General features: G+C 53.6%; 6 protein-coding genes across 6 annotated transcripts; 2 read left to right on the top strand and 4 right to left on the bottom strand.

Annotated features, from left to right (window-relative positions):
• Positions 1–1,882: 1,882 nt before the first annotated feature.
• BDV59DRAFT_136894 (snoRNA-binding rRNA-processing protein NOP14) lies at positions 1,883–5,006 on the bottom strand. The gene is made up of 2 exons (XM_073687080.1): positions 4,557–5,006; positions 1,883–4,498 (listed from the first exon to the last, which is right to left on the bottom strand). The coding sequence occupies exons 1-2, from the start codon at positions 4,842–4,844 to the stop codon at positions 2,048–2,050; spliced, it is 2,739 nt and encodes a 912-aa protein (XP_073543468.1). The 5' UTR covers positions 4,845–5,006; the 3' UTR covers positions 1,883–2,047.
• Positions 5,007–5,039: 33 nt separating this feature from the next.
• BDV59DRAFT_205948 (uncharacterized protein) lies at positions 5,040–6,238 on the top strand (the record flags this gene model as incomplete). Its single annotated transcript, XM_073694724.1, has 5 exons — positions 5,040–5,082; positions 5,131–5,250; positions 5,302–5,362; positions 5,416–5,552; positions 5,610–6,238. 5 exons carry the CDS (start codon positions 5,040–5,042, stop codon positions 6,236–6,238), a joined length of 990 nt encoding a protein of 329 aa, XP_073543467.1.
• Positions 6,239–6,375: 137 nt separating this feature from the next.
• BDV59DRAFT_205947 (putative origin recognition complex subunit 3) lies at positions 6,376–8,813 on the bottom strand (the record flags this gene model as incomplete). Its single annotated transcript, XM_073694723.1, has 8 exons — positions 6,376–7,354; positions 7,401–7,522; positions 7,571–7,844; positions 7,891–8,030; positions 8,079–8,313; positions 8,362–8,435; positions 8,489–8,689; positions 8,751–8,813. The coding sequence occupies 8 exons, from the start codon at positions 8,811–8,813 to the stop codon at positions 6,376–6,378; spliced, it is 2,088 nt and encodes a 695-aa protein (XP_073543466.1).
• Positions 8,814–9,165: 352 nt separating this feature from the next.
• BDV59DRAFT_196310 (pentatricopeptide repeat protein) lies at positions 9,166–11,630 on the top strand (the record flags this gene model as incomplete). The annotated part of the gene is made up of 2 exons (XM_073692698.1): positions 9,166–9,185; positions 9,344–11,630. The coding sequence occupies 2 exons, from the start codon at positions 9,166–9,168 to the stop codon at positions 11,628–11,630; spliced, it is 2,307 nt and encodes a 768-aa protein (XP_073543465.1).
• A 119-nt stretch (positions 11,631–11,749) lies between these two features.
• Positions 11,750–12,887, bottom strand: BDV59DRAFT_136864 (Sec63 complex subunit SEC66). The gene is made up of 3 exons (XM_073687079.1): positions 12,713–12,887; positions 12,351–12,661; positions 11,750–12,279 (listed from the first exon to the last, which is right to left on the bottom strand). Exons 1-3 carry the CDS (start codon positions 12,810–12,812, stop codon positions 11,869–11,871), a joined length of 822 nt encoding a protein of 273 aa, XP_073543464.1. The 5' UTR covers positions 12,813–12,887; the 3' UTR covers positions 11,750–11,868.
• Positions 12,888–13,194: 307 nt separating this feature from the next.
• Positions 13,195–18,473, bottom strand: BDV59DRAFT_136861 (chromatin segregase YTA7). Its single transcript, XM_073687078.1, has 3 exons — positions 18,373–18,473; positions 16,218–18,293; positions 13,195–16,162 (listed from the first exon to the last, which is right to left on the bottom strand). Exons 2-3 carry the CDS (start codon positions 18,256–18,258, stop codon positions 13,296–13,298), a joined length of 4,908 nt encoding a protein of 1,635 aa, XP_073543463.1. The 5' UTR covers positions 18,259–18,293; positions 18,373–18,473; the 3' UTR covers positions 13,195–13,295.
• Between the last annotated feature and the right edge of the window lie 353 nt (positions 18,474–18,826).

Raw genomic sequence — 18,826 nt, 5'->3', positions numbered from 1 at the left:
GATCAAACCGAATTTGAACGTTGATGCAAGTGTCTGAGTTGCTGATCGGCGGATTCAGCTGCGATGACGCGGTCACTACAGTCAGTCGACCTAAGCCCAGCGACTTTTTAATTCGCTGATTTAGGGGGTCGTTCAACATTGGATAATCATGACTGCTGCTGGGATGGCTCTTCCTCCCTGAGGTAGGAATAAAGCGTACGTTTCTTGTGGTTGCAGCAATAACCTCCTTACCATTACTCGCAATTCCCCGGGAGACGGTGACGCGAATAAAGTAAGATATCCGACACAGTTCTTGCGATAAATTGTCCAAATACAGCGTTGGGGGAGGCTTGAAGTGTTCTTGACAATCATGAGCCTTATTCCAGCTATGGATGCAAGATCCTAGAGGCAAGTCCTCTGGAATGATAAACATGAAAGGGTATGTATAGGATCTCCCGAGGTGTGAACCATGCGAAGTAGGATACTCGATCTTATTCAAAGGTTGCTGCAGCTTTAGGAATGTGTGAGACGCCGTGATCTCACGGTTTAGCGTCATTGGCCGTAGCAGAGATACGCGCGATGAACCTGCAAACAATTAGCGATTTTCAGTGCCATAAATAAGATTCGGATAAAACCTTCGAAAGTGATATCAACATTATCGAATGACGTTTCATCATCCGCAATCACAGTTATGGTGCCTTCGACTCGGTCCCAGGTAGTGTAAACCAGCTTAGGATCTCTAAGGTGGATCGCGATTTTGGGGCTCGAACACTTGAAGGCTGATATGACTGGTGTCCATTTCATGTTGGCATGCAATATTGCTGTCACTTGGAGAAGAGGAAAATTTTATTATATGTAAAAATCCGTGACAAAACTTATCATGCTGAAAGTCTGAGCCTTTAACCTGTACCACTGGTGGATTCATTTTATACATCGTAAAAAAAATACATATACCGGGCCGTGTTCACGGTCCGTCCTTTTTTATCGTCCAGAGGGCTGAGAGGACGTCACATATTACGGTAATAAAACATTCACCTTACCCACCGGGGCCAGTGGGTCTGCAGATGGCATGGCCGTACAGGAGAGACGGTCCGTGTTTAAGGTTGTCCCAACCAAGTGGTTCGGAGACTTCCGACAGTCTTTCACAAGGACAAGGACATTCGACCGGGCGATGTTGTATTGCGTATGCCGTACACAGTAGTGAGTAACCCAACGGATACATTTAGTGTTGTCGTGCAGTATGGCCTACTGACAGACCTCCTTGCGGAAAGTTTCACCCTGCTGGAATGGTATGGCCTTGAAGGCTGAGAACTGGCCGGCACTAAAAAGCAAATTATGGAGAGACCGGTTTGAGTTACGTATGAGCAATATTTCTCTAATAGAAGATCCCATGCCCTGGCTAGAAGTATCTGCTTTATCTAGCATCTTTAAGTGTGACATGCTCGATTTTCACCATCCAAGGCGCAGAGTGGTATGTTCTCCAGATCCAGGAGTTGTGCTAGTGGTGCTGCGCTCCAGTGATGTAGCAAGGATTATGACTGTACTGATGCAGGCCAAAGATCTCGGGTTGGATGCGTCCTTATCTAAACGTTCGGAACAAGCGTAGAAACCCATTTACATTAGTATATCAATGACACGGCCCTTGTTTCCGGACAGCGTTGTGAAAAGTTGCGGGATGAAGAGGGGCGGATTATATCTTCGGTGGTGAAGCTTCGCAGTCAGGCACGAAGGACCCAGAAAAGGGGGGAATATCATCTGAAAAATGTGTTTTTATAGGGAAAACGCTCGAAACATCTAGGTAGCATCGTCATAATTAGATTTCTACTGTAATTCCCAAAACGCCAAATAGTATTTATTACGCGGCCGTTTGCCTATGCTTCAGGCTTTCTTTCAGTAAAAATACGTGGATTTTTCAAAAATACTTTTTGTTTGGCAAAAGTATTAACTTGGATCAAGGTGCATATATACATCTGGAAAGCATGGCGTGAAGCCCGGGCCCAAGAATGACACTGGAAAACCCCCAAACGCAACGCAATAATATACCACAATAAACCACACAGCCGGAAGTTTACCGTTTGCCCTGACGCATCCGCTTCTCTTTCTCGTACGCATTGGCCTCTCGGCCCTCCTCGTTTTGGACCTCCGCCACAAGCCGCTTGTACTTCTTCTCGTACTCGGCATCGCGTTCTCTCTTCTCGCGCAGCTGCTCGCGTGCGATGAAGTTGGCATCCTTGCGCAGTTCGCGCATAGCACCCTTGCGCTCGCGCTTGAGCTCGGTCTTGAGTCGGTTGGCCTCTGCACGTTCGCGGTTGGGATCGTAGTGCTTGTCTGGGTTGAACGACTCCTCGAACTTAGGAATCGCGGTTTTGATAGCCAAGGGACGGTGATTGTGCAAAAGGAGGGGACGACGCGCTTGTCGTGCCTTGAGAAGATGCTGATCGATCTTATCTAAAGTAGATTGGATCTTGTCTTTGACGGCAGTAGACACTTTCCCCTGAGTTGATTTGCTCAAGTGCAGGAGGACCTTTCGGGCTGGTTCGAAGATCTCTGTGAACGCAGATTTATCGGCCCACAGGTCGGATGACGTGCCAAGAAGGTCGGCCAGAGTGGTGATGAGGGAGAGCTTCAGCTCTTCGGCTTGCGCGTTTGATTCTGATCCGGCGACATCCCAGAAGCGGAGCTTGCGAGGGGAAATCTTCTTGGACGGCTGGAACCGTACGGGGTCTTGGGGCGTGCGGGTAGGGAAAAATCCAAGACTTTCCTCGGGTTCGGCAGGGGCGAGGTTGCACAGGGCGTTCAGGACATAGTTCATGAACTCTGGCATGTATCTCTTCGACATTGTCTGGTACTGAAGGAACAAGCTTGCGGCATACGTTCCTGTAGCGAAGTCGGCGAGGTTGTTTAGCGCGCCTTGGCCTAGATACCGAGCAATGGATAGGTGTGCTGGAGTGGCAACAGCATGGAAGTGATCAGAAGTTGGGAAGATAGCGGCGACGCCGGTCAGGATAACCAAGTCGCTGGGACGAAGGCTCAGAGGGCGTTCGGCTGCCATCTCGCGTAGCTGAGCTCTGAAGGCCTGTGAAACGCTCTCAGGATGAGTCTTTGCCAGCGAATGGATGTGGCGGAGAGCGTTTTCGACAATGGCAAAGGGCGGATGTTCTGGTTGTTCAGTCATATACACAACATGCTCAACGAGAACAGCAGCGAAACGGCCCAGCTTCGTCTTGTTATCGACATGGAGCCGGGGATGGTGCAAGGCTCGAATCCTTTGGATAACAGTAGGAAGGTCCTGAATTGGGACGTTCTCGATAGCCTGGAGGAATTCATCGTGGCTACCGGGACAAGGGTAGGTGTATGCTAACCCTTCACCGTCTCCTTCGGTACTGGTTGTTGCCGAAGTATGAACAGTCTTACCACCAGGGATTGTAAGCCCGTTGATAAGTTCATCCTCTTCTTCCTGTTCTTCCTCCTCCGACTCCTCTTCTTCAGACATAACTATATCATCCGCATCGATGGACAAGCTCGCATCAGACCGCGTCTCAACGAGGTCATCGTCAATGATGAAATCATCCTCATCTTCGACTCCAAGATCTGGGCGAGTGGTGCTCTGGCCAGTGGATTGCTGTAAACCAAAAGCCTTCGCATCATCCGGGACGGATTCATCTTCGGACATTTCGCTGCCTTCATCCTCTTCACTTCCCTCCTCTTCCTCTTCACTTGGCTCCTCGCCCCGCATTCTCCGCAGACGTTCTTCTTCCAGCTTCTTCAGTCGCTGTGCCTCCTCTTCGGCTTTCTCCTCGGCGGTCTTCGTACGGTCAGTAGGTGCTGACCGCTTATCGAATGTTAACTGTTTCAGACGCTGATCGTATTCTTTTTCTTGCTCATCCCGTGACTTCCCTTCCAAAAGAGCAGCGCGGTCTGGATTCATGGATGCTGTGTCATCCTTGGGAGGCTCTGGTTTCGGCGGGGGCTTGACGCCTCGGAGCATATCGAAGAGGTCGGGAAGTCCTTTGTCAAGCTCCTCACGGAGATCATCATCGTCTTCCTTGGCCTTTTGTCGCTCGGCCTTGTAAAATTTCGACTTCGCGATGACCTCCTTCATAACCTCATGCTTCGATTTCTTCCGCTCCGGCTCATCTTCCCCTTCCATGTCATCTTCCTCAATTCCACCATCTTCTTCGTCACCAATATCCCGTTTTCTTTTCCGGAAGAACTCCGAGTCCGACATGTCATCCTCCTCGCCATCGCCCAGGTCACGTTCTTCAAAGTCATCCTGGGGCATGTCGTCTCCGAACGACAAGGTCTGGCCCTTATGCGTAAGTTGAAACTCTTCATCATCGTCGTCGTCCTCGAGGTTGAACATTGATTCCTTGCGCATCTTCCGTTGGCTTTCTCTAGCAAACCGCTCGGCAGCTTTTTCTTCGGGGGTCATGTTGGGGTCGTCTTCTCCGAAACGGCGATCATGGATTCCACCGACTTTGTTGCGCATGTGCAATTCTCGCAAAAGGGTTTGGCGCCGCTGTCAGTGATCGTAAGCTTCAGTCGAACCATTTCATCAACGCCGCGATCAGGCTCACCTTTTCCTCCCCAAGCGACTTAGTCACACCAGGCCTAGCCAGCGCAGCAGTTTCCTTCCCTGAATCGCGGGTGGTCACATCGAACTTGCGCTTCGTAGCGGTGGTTTTAATCTCGAATGGATTAAATCGGTCCCGGATAGCTTGCAGAGCGGCATTGCGCTGGACGCGATTTTGCGCCGCAGCACCAGACTTTGCATTCTGGCGCTTCTGCTTCTTTGATTGTTGAGGGCCCAGTACTCCGCTCTCCCGGAGGGAGCTCTTGAGCTGTTTCAACTGCGACGGAGGCATGGTTGTGCCTGAAGGTCGGTGCAAGAGCGCGCTGGTTCTCCACCGAAATTTTTGGATGGGCGGCGGCTTTTTGATCGTCGGCGGAAAAAAAGTGTGCTCACCGCCTTTATCGGCGAGATTCTGCCGGTCTGATGTCCGTCATCGCGACTCTCCACTTTCCACTGCTGTCACCGTGAGCCCTTGGGTTGCTTAGCCATGTCTTCGCATCTGAACGATCGGCTATTATGGTTGTGCTTGGGTATATCTTCTGACCTGCTATAGTGGAATATGGATCTAACAATTCCAGGCGTCTCGCTCTTCTTCGCCGTCCGCGGCATTACCTCTGATCTCCGCACGGTGACCGATCTGACGGAGATTAAACATGTCGAGAAAGAGGACAAGATGATCAGTGAGGGCACAGAGGATGGTTTGTGCTTGACTCTGATATGAAATGGTCTCCTGTGCTGACCGCGTTTAGCCCTCAGGCTCGATACGTTGTTAAAGCTCTCTGAGAGCACGAGTTACGATCTCCGAGCAGCGTATGGCAATTGTGAAGTCATTGGCATCATAACAATAACTAATATACGGCCAGTGCCCTCCGCATTATATCGGAACGATCCACAAGAGGCGAAACAAGGGATCTTCTACTGCAAGATCTTTCAAGCAAGGACAAGGAACGGCGGGGTAAAGCGCTCAATGCGATATACTTCCTAGTATCCAACAGGTCATGTATGGATTCGATATACCAAATATAATATCCCCAATGACACTAATTGATATAAATAGTGGCTCGGACGTCCGTGTGTTCCCGATTAAAGGACCTCCCCACGTTTAGCGCAATAGTCGATTGTCTCTGCAATTTCCTTGAAGAACATGTCGAAGAGACCTCCGCCACCGTATCTCCTATCCTCCCGAAGACCAGACCTGTGGGCGAGAAGAAGGCGCTTGGAACTCTGAATATTATACTCCAAGAAAACATCGCAGCTGCGTTGGAGGCCGGTGTCATCAGTCGCTGGCTAGCGAAATATCCGTTCCCCTGTGCACTATCAGAACCCTCACGTCGGCAAGACGTGGTGATCCTGATGAAAACGTGGTGGTCTGATGATGCGGTGATGAGTTCGATATTTAGCACGCTCTCTACTCACCCGGAGGGCAAGAAGCAGCTGCGGAAGTACGGCCTGATGGGAAGTGTGATGGAGGAAAACGATCAGGATGACGACGACGCTGATGGAGACAGCGATGTGTGGATGGTAGATGGAGATGATACGGCCGGTTCAAGGCAAGCTCCCGGGAGACGGTTCCGGGGAACCGCAGAGGAGCAGGCTGTGAGGAGACGACGAAGAGAAGCTATGGTCTTGAGCGATGGCGGACGACCTATTGGGAGTGACGACATCATTCAGTTACCAATATCCTAGTGACTGGCGGTTATGTTCTTTGCGTTGCACCCAAGTCTTTCCGGGTTGGTGCATTACAGCGATTGCTTTACGTTTATGATACCCACGATCAAATAGCATGTTGCATAGTCATAGGACAGTGGCTAATACATAACTAATCATAGTCCCATCCATGCTGTCTTAGCAACGTGGTCGGTCTTCTTGCGACTGTTCTTGACCACTCCAAGGACCTTCAGCTCAGATATGGCCCTGTAAAATAATGTCATGACCACCCGCTCATCGCAGTTACCGCTCTGGTCACTTTCAAAAACAGCGTAGAATGCCTGCCAAAGATCGTATATATTAACAAGCGAACCGGATTCGAGGTATAATTGATATAATATAGCCGTGGCAGGTTGCTTTGCAGAAATCTTGGTGTTCGCAGTCTCCGAATCAGATACGAGATAATCAAACGGGCTTGATAAAGCCCGTTCAATCGCAAAGCGAGGCCGGGGGGCGAACACTTCTTTCAATGGGTTCTTCATGTCAATAAGGAAGGCTTCGTGGAAGAACAGATCTTGTGGCCGGAGTAGAATCTCTGTGAGACATTTCTCTATCAATGCGTAAAAACGGTCGACGATATTAGTATACTCAACGTCTTGCTCAGACAGTTTAGCCTTGCCCTTGTTGAGTTTGACGCGTTGTTGAACGACTGATGTTGACACGACGGAGTTGACACTGTCATATTCAGTTCGGAATGGCTGAGCATCAGGGTAACTCTGCTTCAAAGCCTCCACATTGCCCTGTAGTTCTTGGAACTCTGACTGTTCCGTCAGAAACTCCGGGAGGAGAGAGAACAGTTCCTGTAACCTGGCAGAATCAAGCGTTTTGATAGCTTTCAGAATATCTTCCACATATGACGAGCTCTGAAGTTCACCGGCCAGTGCGCGGACTGACAAATCTGAGATACTCGTTCGTTTGGTGAGGTTGAGCTGTTTGAGGAGAGCATGGATAAACTTGACCGCTTGAAAGATTTCCCGCATCCTCTGCTGCCCATACTCAAAATGCTGCAGACTTTGTTGCAGGAGAAAATTGTCATCCTCTAACAAGTTGCGCACTTGGTCAAAGCAGCCTTCTTCAACCAGATCCTCGCAATACCTGATGATGTTAAATGGGAAGAGTCAAAAGAGTGGAGAGTTCTCACCTCCTGAAAGAAGGAACGTTTCGAATCGCCTCACATAAATGGTCTGACGGCGCGGTGAGGGGCCCCTCTCTTGCAAGGAATACCGCCAACGGATTCGCAAAGAAATGGGTCATGTACGCATACTGTTGTGGTTAGAGCGGGCCAGATGAAGGTAGAACGGATATAAGTACCTTCACAGTTCGACTGAATGCCTCCGGCGTCTGGAAATTATCACTTGATCTTTCAAATAAGACAGCGGTGATGTTGCGTCCTAGCCAGAAACGCCCATCCATTTCTGCTTGGAGTCGTTCGTAGATGCGGTCCACGCAATTACTTGCCTCATGAATTTCGAAGTACCTTCCTCGAAGCAAAGAAACGATCGAACGGGGTAGTCTGGATTCAAATAGTTCAACGGATGTCGAGATGCCGAATAGCAGGGTGATGGGGAGACGGTCAAGCCATGAACTACAAAATTAGCTTTTGCACATCCAAAACCCAAGCTTCGGCTTACCTTAACAGCGACAACAGGTCTGTCAAGATACTGGGATCAAAAGCCTCGCTATCTCGGAGAGCAATAACAAGTTTTTTGACGCCTTTTCGTTTGACGTAGTCTCCCAGGAGATCAAGGTCGTATCCCAGAAGTCTCGGACCCTAACTAATCAGTGATTAATTGGAATACTTCGATCCATCGCTACTCACCTCTCTGTCGGTCAGGAAGCTATGATAACCGTCGTTTCCTTCCGTATTGGTAATCGCACCTCGGATAATATTCTTCAGCGTGGTTTTAAGATTCGGCGCATCCCCGGACTCCAGCGCGACGACTCCACCCTCCCCAGTCGAAATCAGTTGTTCATTGAGTCGTGTCAACAATCTACCGAGGGAAGAGACGTTGGATCCGACTGTTATCAATGCCGTGGGAATGCAACCATCGTATCTGTCTGGTATCAGATCATATCCGTCGCAGGTGTATGGCTAGGCTCACGTTTGAGGGGAGGTGGACTTGATGAACGATGATACATTCTCAAGTACGTCGAAATCAACATCGTCTAAGATAGACTAAATCTCTATCAGTAATTTGCAAATCACGGCGTCGAAACAGAGTGCAATACCTGGATCTTTCCCTCCTGTGCAGACCACAACTCTTGGTAGGCTTTGTATCTCAACTCGACGGACGCCTCAGATTCTTCGCCATTCAAAAGAGGAACAAACAGGCGAGAGTTCGCATCGACAACTTCATTCTCCGATTGCACCTTCCTTCGCTTAGAGGGTCGCTCTCCCTGGACTTTGGACGGCCGATATATGTAGACACCCTTGGATACGTTAGCATAAATAAACGTAGGAAGGCCGCACCACGTCGCCGCAAACACATACCTGGGTGTTAGAGCCATCCTTGGTTGCAGCACTGGCCTCTGTCTCCAGATGTTCCGCACTCATGGTGCGCAATTGTAACGGACACAAGTGAAATTGGCGCGAGGGAGGTGAATCGCAGTGGAAAGCGACAGGAAATCCGCGGCGGAGCTGGTGTCGCGCTAAACCGGATCGGGCGGAATTGGGATTCCGCCGCGGAGCTTCATGACGATTATTTCCACCGCCGCAACTTCGATTTGCCCTCGGCACGACTCCCCTCCTTCCTTGTCTCCCGTCCCATGTTTCACTAGATCACCCTTCATGCTCCGCCAGACCATCAAAGGAGCGCGGTGGTACCAACATGTGGGCTGCAGATGCTCGTCCACTTCGTCTCCGTCGCAGCGTGTCTTCTCCGTGCTAGCGCCACTGTCAATTCAATATGGCGGCCCCAACGATAAGGTCCGATTCTACGAACAGAATACTCGCGGGAGTAAGAAGAGGCGGCGGGTCGACCCAGAAGCCGAGGACAAGGCCGACAAGAAGGACGTGGAGAGTGAACTGTCGCGGCTGGAAAAAGATCTACAGCTGTTGAAAGAGGGCCCGTACAGCACCAATAGCCCATTCATCCAGGACCTGCCTGAGAGAGAGAGGGCTATTGCGCTGGAAGCGCTACAGAAATACGAAGCGGAACACGGAAAAAATGAGCCGGAAACGGGCCTCGAGGCGGTTTTTGATGATGAGCTGGACGAGATGCTGAAAGAGGAATTTGAGGGCCTGGCAATGGAGGAAGAAAACTGGCAGTCTTCTGGGAAAGACGAAGCGAAGCCGACTCCAATCGTCCGACAGCCATTCGAAGTCTTGCCCCCAAGTACAGAAAACCAGGCCTACGTCGAAAAATTTAACGATTGTCTAAAACGGCTCGCGAACGACCCTTCGAACGAACGACTGGCGCAAGAACTCTGGAAATGGTATCGTCGGTGTAAACAGGTGGTGCCTGAATTCCTGTCATCCATCCCCGACGAAGCCACAGGTTTGTTGTGGAACTCACAGGCGCGTGGAGTCGCCTCGACTTCACGAATTCCGCATATCCAGATCATCGCTGAAGACGCCATGTCCGTTGGCAGAACTCTGCCAACCCCTCATCTCCTCTCCTATATCGGCTCACTCTACCATTCGGGCAAGACCAAAGAGGCGTTGGACCAGTGGGAGTCGCATCAGACGGGACTCTCGCAAAAGAAGGACGATTTAGAAGCATACTGGCGGCTGGGAGTGCGGCTTTTTGCGGCAGAGAACGACCCCCAGCGAGCTCAGGACATTGCGCTGGCATTTCTGGCAAATGACAGGTCCCGTCAACCTCGCATTCTCATTCCCGTGATTACAGCTTGGGCTAGACAGCCGGGGAAGGAAGCCGAAGTCAAAGCCTGGGCGTTATACCTCCAACTGAAAACGTTTCTCCAGCACAACATGACGATGGAGGATTACGACAACATCAGCATCAGCCTTCTCAAGTCGGGCAGACCAAGCCTGGCTATTGCGGTGTTTAAGGATATGATGGTCACCGGGCAGGACCCGGCAAATGACTCCACGTCTCTTTATCAGAACGCTGCCGGTTTGGCGGGCAATCTCCAAGCATCCAGTATCTCCGAGCGGGACGTGAACAGGATCTCCCTTGCCACGCTGACGGTATTACCTCGACGATTCCAGAACCGGTTCTTCTACGCCAGCTGGATGAAGAAACTAATCGGAATGGGCGAAGTCGACTCGGCCGCGATGGTCATTGAACTAATGTATGAAAGGGGAGTGAAGCCAGACCCGAAACATCTCAACGGCCTTATCGCCGCTTGGCTACGCGACGGCAGTCCTTCGGCGAGGGTGAAAGCCGAACAACTCGGATGGGCAATGGTCCAGCAGCGGATCGATACGGTTTGGGCTCGGTCCCATTCGCAAGAGAAGCCACCCCAGCTGCAGATCAACCAAGACGCAGAAGAAGGAGTCCGTCTACCGAAGTTCATGCAACGCGCCATACCAGCAGGGAACATCGAGACATTCTCCATTCTTCTCCTTCACTACACCCGGCGGACCGACGACGGCATGATCAGGTACCTGGTCAAATGTCTCGGCGACGCCCGCATCCAACCCAATTCCTACTTCATGAACCACCTCCTCTACTCCGAATTGCGGAAACAGGACATTGCGTCCCTGTGGAACAAATTCCAAACCATGTCCACCTCGATCCAGCCCGACCTCGAGACCTACGCCTGTCTCTGGGACTGCGGAAAGCTGCAGTACGACCGAGGCCGCACCGCGTTCATTGCCGAGTTCCCCTCCGCTCGCGAGCTGTTCGCAGACATGATGCGCTGGTACGCACAGCTCCCGTCTCGCGGCAAGGCCCTGGCACAGGACGAGTTCTCCAAGGAGCTGTACGACCAGATCATCCGCTGTTTCTGTCTGTCGAAGGACCTTCCGGGCACGTTGGTCGCGCTTTGCTCTCTGAAGGCGACCTTTAACTTCCACCCGGACGAGGTGACAGCCCGTCTGATCGTCCTTCAGATCGCGCGGATGGCAGGCGTCCCAGCCGACACGCCGAAGCGACGTCTCCGACGGCTGTCGACCACTCCCAAGAGCAAGGAAAACATCGCCCACGTCAACAAGCTCGTGGAGATCCTGAGCGAGCGGAAGGTCGCAGCGCTCCAAGCTCGCGGCCTCAGCCTTGAGACGCTCGAGCCACACGAGCGGGAGCAATACCAGGTGGAGATCATGACTGATCTCCTTCGGATCATCATGGGCCGGACGGCCACCGACGCCGCCCCAGTAGAGGATCAGATCGCGGCTACTGCATCAGCGATGGGCGTCTCGGGAATCGATCTGGGTTCGTCTTTAGAAGACGACAACCTTCTCCCTTAGGGTGAACTCATGCTTGTACACTACGGATAACGGCGTTAGCATCTAGAAGGCGTTCCGGGACATGTATATACCTACCATCCAACCCGCTCTCCTTAGCTCTTAATGAACTCCCCACACAATGTTACGGAGTACAGTCTTGCATCGAAATCGAAAAATCGAACCATTCCATGCATAGAGCTAACAGAACAGAAAGAAAGAACAAGGCAATAAATCCCCAATGCAAATAGCTACAAACCGCCTATTTCTTCCCCTTCTTCTTCTTCTTTGACCCCGTATTCCCAGCCCCCTGCTCATCCGCCTCCACTAGCACCGCATCGTCATCGCTACCCGCCGACGGCGCCCCCGACGACTCGGGCGTCTTGACCGCCGGCGTGGACGACCCCGTCGTAGGAGTAGTGGCAGCCGCCGTCGCCGCCGTCGCCGCCGCCGCATCGAGCTTCTTCGCCGGAGAAGCAGCAGAGGTGCCCTCCTCATCGAGCTCCTTCATGAATCCCTCCTGGATACTAGCCTTCTTCTTCTCCCACCACTGCTTCTCGTCGGCGACTTTGCCCTGGTGGAACTCCATGCGCTCGCGATAGATCACGTTGTTCATCATCTCGTTGGCGGACTGGAAGATCGTCTGGCCCCAGTTGGGGACGTATGCGTTTGCCTGGACCGCCGTCAGCTGAGCCCCAAGCAACGGAGAAGAGACAAGTGTGAAAAGGGAACGAAAGGGCTTACCTCAGAAACGACATCCCTCACTTCATCCTCCATTTCCTTCTCCGCGCGCGAGAATCGCTGCCACAGATCATCGCCGACGCTACCACGCTGCAGCAGCATGGCGAGAGCCTGTTTCTGGCTCCGCAGCGTCATCACGCGCTTGATATCCTCCGTTGCGCGGCGCAGGAGCGCCGCCTTCAGCACCGACTCCGGAACGGCGGGGGGTTTCTTCTCCTTCGGCGAGGTGGCTGGCGGGTCGAGATGGAGCAGGGAGAAGTAAACGTCGCGTTGGAGATGAGGGGGAAACCATGGTTCAAGGGAAGATGCTTTTCCTGCGAGTGTGTGAGCGGCCTTTGCAATTGGAGTGGAGGATGGGTGCGTACTGGCTTTGCGCTTGCGGTATAGTGAGGAAAAGGTCGCCAGGGAGCCGATCAGGACGCCTAGATAGGCGAACGGCACCATCAGATTCAGCCAGTTCACCATGGTGCCGGCTGTATGGGGTTCTGTTGGGAATTGGAGGGGATGTGAAGAGGACGAGCTGTTATTGTTCCATGGGAGGTGTGCTTTGCCTCGTTCGGGAAAGGCCAGGCTGGTGTCTTGGCCGCGTCACATGCTCACCGCCTTGCTTACCCTTTGTATACACTCTACGCTGTACAAGGTATACTCCATAGGTACACTTCAAAGCGTCTTTCTATACATCTAAATTCACCAAAATCAATACATACATGTACCCGCTACTGAAAACAGAATCGCCCGCCCTTTAGTAAAATCCAGAACAAAACCAAACACAGTTGAGCTATGCCTTGCCTTCAATCGATATAACCATTCCGATAGGGTAATAGACAAGAAAAGAAATCCGCGTAGGTATCGCGGTAGTAGCATGCAGAGTCCGATGGAAGGTTAAGGAATATGTCTGCCATCCAGTTCATCTTCAAATTCGATACACATCCATCCAAGACCGGGAGTCTACTCGCCCAGTTGCTCCCTCGTCTTCTGGCTAATAGGCCCAATCTCCTGCATCGCCTGCATATCCTCCAACACATCGTTGAAGGTCTCCTGGATGCCCGCGGCGACTTTGCTGCGGTTCCATTCGCCCCGTGTGTGCCAGAGATAGTCCATGAGGTTCGTGTTGATCTGCTCCAGCTGCTCCACGGAGCAGCCACTCGTCCGCTGTGTAAGCTGCTCGTGGAGATCGTGGACATAATCACGATCCAGGATCAGCTTGGGCGAGAGATCTTCGTTGTTCAGTAGGGACTGGAGATTACTCGGGCCATGCGAGACTTGTTTGGAGTCATCGAAAAGCGGCACAGGGGGCTGCGTTTTCGGCGCACTGCTGTCAGTATTGGAATCTGCGTTCCCAGTCAGCGACTCCCGCGGCCGCGGTGAAGGCTGGCTGCTACCTTCTTGCTGAGTGTCGGGGAGGTGTTCCTCCTGCGACACCCTATCCGGGTATTGTGTGAGATCGGGGAAGTCATGTCGGTGGCCGGCCATAGGGCTCTGCGTATGATTGTGTGGAACCGACGACTGTTCCGACGACTTCTTGTCCGACGTCGTCTGCGTGGTTGACGCCTCATTGGTGTAGTCCTGTGGCTGGGACCCAGGAGCCATGGGCGTCATTGGTCCTTTCTGGGAGAAGCTCGACAGTCCAGATTCGCGCCTGATCTGTTGAGACGGCGCGGTGTGCGAATATGGCGGTTTGGGCTGCGCCGACGGGCCGAAGGAGGAGCCTTGGGTTTCCCGGTCCCTGGAGGGGTCTTCCGAATTGGTCATGTAGACATCGCCGTCACCATCCGGTCGCGATTCGTGAGACCCGTTGCTTGTAGGACCGTGGCTGCTGTCGTTCAGATCGGATCCCCCACCCCCGTGATATCCATTCGTCAGGAAGCTCACATTCGAGCGTCGCGTAGGCGTCACCGGTCGAGCCGCGCCCTTCAGAACCCCGTTCTCCGGGAACGTCTCGCCCAGCACCACGGGGCCACTGGACGGGCCAGAGTCTGTGTTTCCATGCGGAACATTGTTCGCCGCACCATACGCCGCCTCCTGGGCTTTCTTAGCCTTCTCCATGGCCGCCTTTTCTCTCTCCAGCTCGCGCTGGTAGACATTCTCGCACTCGGCGACCAGCTGCGGTTCAGCTTGCTCAATGGTGGCGATGTCGACCTCGACATTGGAAAGCAGTTCATTGGCTCTGAGCAGACGTTCCTGGTCGCCCAGCTGTCGCGCGTCCTTGGTGAGCCGCTTGATGTCGGCCAAAAAGTCCTTGGGTCGCTTGTAGTACCCGTTGGATAGACGCTTCTCGATGGTCACGATCTCCATGTTGTAGAAGAACTTACCCGACACCGTCTCGCGCAGACCGGGGACACCGTACTTGTCATATGCCTTTTCGAACGGCCGGAAGGTCGTCCGATGCTCGATGGGCAGGTCGCTCGTGACAATGTCCGGGTCGTCCTCCTCCCAAAGATACCGGATTTGCGACTCGTCGATCACGCCAGTCCTGAATCGCTTGTACTTCTTGATTTGGTCCATGATCGGCTGGATGCGGATCTTCAGAAGGTTCAACACCTGGTGATCCTTCTTCTTCTGGGCCTTGAGTTCCTCCTTGGTGAGGCTAGTGGGTTTTGGCGGCGGCGGCGGCGCAACCTCTAGAGTCTCGAGCTGTCTCTTCTTGCGGTTCTCGGGGTCAGGGAAATGCGCCGGCGAGGTCTTGATATACTCGACGACTTTGCTGAAGTATTCGCGCCTGGAGTCATTCCCGGGCGCCTTCAATTCGAAGAAGTTTTTCTTTGAAAACCCAAACAGATTCCGTATTAATCCCACGTCCGTCTCCTCTGTCGTAGACTCTTGCACACCCAGCAACAGAACCGGATCAGTGGGCGGTATAGACCGCAGGAGACCCATAAAGGTGGAAATCACGGCCTGTCCGATGGTGTCAAACCAAGATTGAATGTTAGGAATGTAAATCACACTCGGTCGGTGTCTTTTGACTTCAGCAAACAGCTGAATCACCGCGGCTTCGGGAGATCGCGTAGAATCACTCAGGAGGGTGGGGAGGTCAAACGACTGGACATGAAGGCCTTCAAAGTGATGCAGGAGAGCGCCAGCGAGATACTGCTGGCCCATGCCCAAAGGACCCCGAAGGAGCATTCGCGGCCTGAAAACTCGGGACCGGTCGAACTCCTGCATCATCTGTTCCCGACGGAAGCTTCCAGACTCGGCAGGTTCCTCGAACTGTGCCTCCTCCAGGGCCGTAAGCCGCTTACGCTGCGGGAGGACTTCCGCCAGCAAGCTCTGGAGTTCAGCAAACTGGCTACGCAGCAAGGGTTCGACCTCCTTTGGCAACGGGGAAGCGCCAGAAGAGGTTGATCTCTCCGACGACGGGACCATCTTCTTGATCGCCAGCATGAAATCCTTCGGCGTAACGTCAATTTGCTTGGGGTCGATGAGGAGTTTCTTGTCGGACTTGTAGATCTGCGGATATCTTCTCTGGACGGCGTTGAGAGCGGCCTCGGTGCAGAGGGCTCGAAGATCAGCACCTCCGTACCCCTTTGTGATTTCAGCCAGCTCGTTCTTGATGGGGTCCGGCAGTGGTGGGTCCCAGCCCTTAGTATGAATATCCAGGATGGCCCGTCGGCCTTCAGTGTTCGGTAAGGGGAAGTAGAACTCGCGATCGAACCGACCAGGCCGACGGAGAGCAGGATCGATAGAGTCGGGCCTGTTAGTGGCACCGATGACGATGACCTGTCCACGGCCATCCATTCCATCCATCAACGCCAGGAGAGTCGAAACAATCGACGCGTGGATCTGCTCCTGCTTACTTGACCGCACGGGTGCCAGTCCTAACAAAATCAGTCAGTTACCTAATATCTGTCTCACATAGGAAAAACTTCATACCATCAATTTCATCGAAGAAAATGATACTGGGCTGGGTTTTGCGAGCCTCATCAAAGAGAAGCCGAAGCTGTCGTTCAGCCTCACCGACCCATTTACTCAGGGCATCCGCTCCCTTCCTCATATAAAATGTCACCTTGCGGCCCTCAGAGCTGACGCTGTTGGCCAGCGCTCTCGCCAGCAACGTTTTACCAGTTCCGGGAGGTCCATGGAACAGGACTCCGCGAGGGGGGACAATGTGGAAGCGTTGGAAGATCTCCGGGTACAGCAAAGGCAGGGAGACCATCTCCTTGAGCTGATCGATATGCCCCTGCAAGCCACCGACGCTGTCAAAATTCACACTCGTGTCCACGCCCAACGGGTCGGCATCAGCGAGCGCCTGTTTATCCTTGACTTTGCCAAAGTTCGCAGGTGTCCCCGACAGCCCATGCGCGGAGTCCGCATGCGTCTGCGTGTTCATGAGGCCAGCGCCAGATCCAAGAGCCGGTCCGCCAGCACCGCCCTTTGGCTGCTGCATACCCTCGTCATCGCTACTGTCACTGTCAACACCCCCCGTTGCCGCCGGCGCGCCGGGAGGGGCCAGAATCGCAGACGGCCCGCCGCCTCCGAAAGGTCCATAGGTAGGGAACAGTGTGCGCTCCCATTTCCCACCGCCGCCACCGCCGCCGCGCCCACGGCGTGAGGGAGACTCGTTGACCTCGTTCTCGGCCTCCTCCATGGGCAATAGCAGATCCGGGCGAATGATCCGGTAATCCACATCCTTCCGGCTGCGTCGTGGTTTCTCATACACGATATCTGTCTGGAGGCGTCGCCGCGATCGACTGCCCTTGAGATCTTCCAACTCCTCAGCCAACTCATCCGCAATGTCCGCCGCGGCTTCGGATTGACCGCGGGACCGAGACGCGCGTTTCCGCAGACCTGGACGCCGGCCGGCGGTGCTGTCCTCGTCCTCCTCGGGCACCTGGCTTTTGCGTGGCGAGCCGTTCCCCGACAGGGATATCTCGTCCTCGTCGTCGTTCGACTCTTCTTCCTCCGGCTCGAAATCATCGTCGTCATGTCCCTGCCCCTTGCGTTGAGAGCTGTTGGGCTTCTTGCGGCTGGAACGACGGAGCCCATCTGGCTCCTCCTCTTCGTCCTGGGCCGGTTCCTCGTGCTGGGTACGACTAGGCCGGGACCGACGCCTCGTGATAGGCCCCTCATCATCGTCGTCATCCTCATCCTTAGCATCCCCGTTCTCAGACTCCGGGACAACGCCCTCATCGCCTTGGGCATCTGGCTGACCATTCTCCGCAGGACGCGCCACGTCTTCAAACGACCCGAGATACTCGCTTTCCATAATCTCCACCTGGGAACCCTTGATCTCCGTCGTGGTCTCCTCAATGTACTCTTCCTGGATCGCGGGCTTCTCGTCCTCTGGCACTGCACCCGGGACCTGCTTCGAAGCGCGCGAACCACGCCGCGTGGACCGGACCGCTTCGGGGTCAGGGGTGTTGGTTGCGCGGCCGACGGTCTCCATATGGCGGCCGGAGTTGGTCAGGGCGTAGATATCCTCCGAGGGGCCCCGAGTACGGCGAGTAGTGCGACGATGCTCCAAAGGGGAGTGGTGTTTGAGGGCTTCTCCGATTTTGAGCGTGACGACGGCGCTTTTGCGTTTCTTCGGTGAGGATGCGAGCGCGTCATTATTGTCATCGTCATCATCATCAGCTTCTACGCTGTCTTCCTCGTCGTCTTCATTGTACAGGGGTCGGTTGGTGGCGGCGCGGCGGGCGACTAGGCCTCGGGCGTTCCGCGGCGCATTGAGATCCTCTTCTTCCTCGGACTCTTCGAACGACAGGTCGTCGGCTTCGCTGAGGAGGTCGTCATCGGATATGATGTCGTCATCGGAGCCGCGACGGGCCTTCTTCTTGGCCGGCTTCGACTTCTTCTTGGACTTTGTGCGGGACGTGGACCGGCGAGACGAGCGCACGGGGTGGTCGCTGTAGTCGTCGTCGTCCGAGTCGGACTTGTTGGCCAACTCTTCAATTGAACGTTTCACACGCGGCATGATGGGGTAGCTGGTGGTAGGAAATCAGTGGAAATCTTGCCGGATTAGCGTCAGGATGATAGATAGATGAGGGAAGGGAAACTGGGAGTAAGATGAAGTGAGAAGGATCCTTACCGACAAAGATCCAACGGTGAGAGTGTCACCGACACAGCGATACCCAAACAGCGTCCTCCTCTCAGCAAGATACAATGCCTTGCACGGCGATCATGAAAGCCGACAATGCTTTTATCTCCAACAGCGCTGTAACAACCCACAGCCGTGGAAGACGCGAGATACCCAGAGACTCGCTGTATATAGGGCAAGACGACGGCGTGGGACGAAAGGGTGTACGGTACGGAATACTCCAGACGACCTAGCGAGCGATCACAGCCGATCCGGGGAGGACGCGTCGCATGCGCTGGGCGATGGTAGAAGAAGGGGGGAGAATAAACGCAGGATGGAAAGGAGGAAAGAAAAAGCGAGAGAAAAGATACACAATCGAAATCGGGATCGAAACGAGGGATGGGACGGGGGGAGAGGTCGAGATGGAGCGGGACGGGGAGGTGGGAGTTGAGCAGATGAGTTGAGG

The sequence above is a fragment of the Aspergillus ambiguus genome (assembly GCF_047715705.1).
Source record: "Aspergillus ambiguus strain CBS 117.58 unplaced genomic scaffold BDV59scaffold_52, whole genome shotgun sequence".
Lineage (NCBI taxonomy): Eukaryota > Fungi > Ascomycota > Eurotiomycetes > Eurotiales > Aspergillaceae > Aspergillus > Aspergillus ambiguus.
Note: the sequence above shows the minus strand (reverse complement) of the source record. Positions and strands in the feature narration are given on the sequence as shown.

Bases quoted from the DNA above. Each gene is read 5' to 3' on its own strand.
- BDV59DRAFT_136894 (XM_073687080.1), bottom strand. From the start codon at position 4,844: ATGCCTCCGTCGCAGTTGAAACAGCTCAAGAGCTCCCTCCGGGAGAGC. The intron at 4,499-4,556 runs GTGAGCCTGATC...GATCACTGACAG, and splicing joins AGTCGCTTGGGGAGGAAAAG to CGGCGCCAAACCCTTTTGCG.
- BDV59DRAFT_136864 (XM_073687079.1), bottom strand. From the start codon at position 12,812: ATGGTGAACTGGCTGAATCTGATGGTGCCGTTCGCCTATCTAGGCGTC. The intron at 12,662-12,712 runs GTACGCACCCAT...ACACACTCGCAG, and splicing joins ATACCGCAAGCGCAAAGCCA to GAAAAGCATCTTCCCTTGAA. The intron at 12,280-12,350 runs GTAAGCCCTTTC...ACGGCGGTCCAG, and splicing joins TGAGGGATGTCGTTTCTGAG to GCAAACGCATACGTCCCCAA.
- BDV59DRAFT_136861 (XM_073687078.1), bottom strand. From the start codon at position 18,258: ATGCCGCGTGTGAAACGTTCAATTGAAGAGTTGGCCAACAAGTCCGAC. The intron at 16,163-16,217 runs GTATGAAGTTTT...TGATTTTGTTAG, and splicing joins TTTCTTCGATGAAATTGATG to GACTGGCACCCGTGCGGTCA.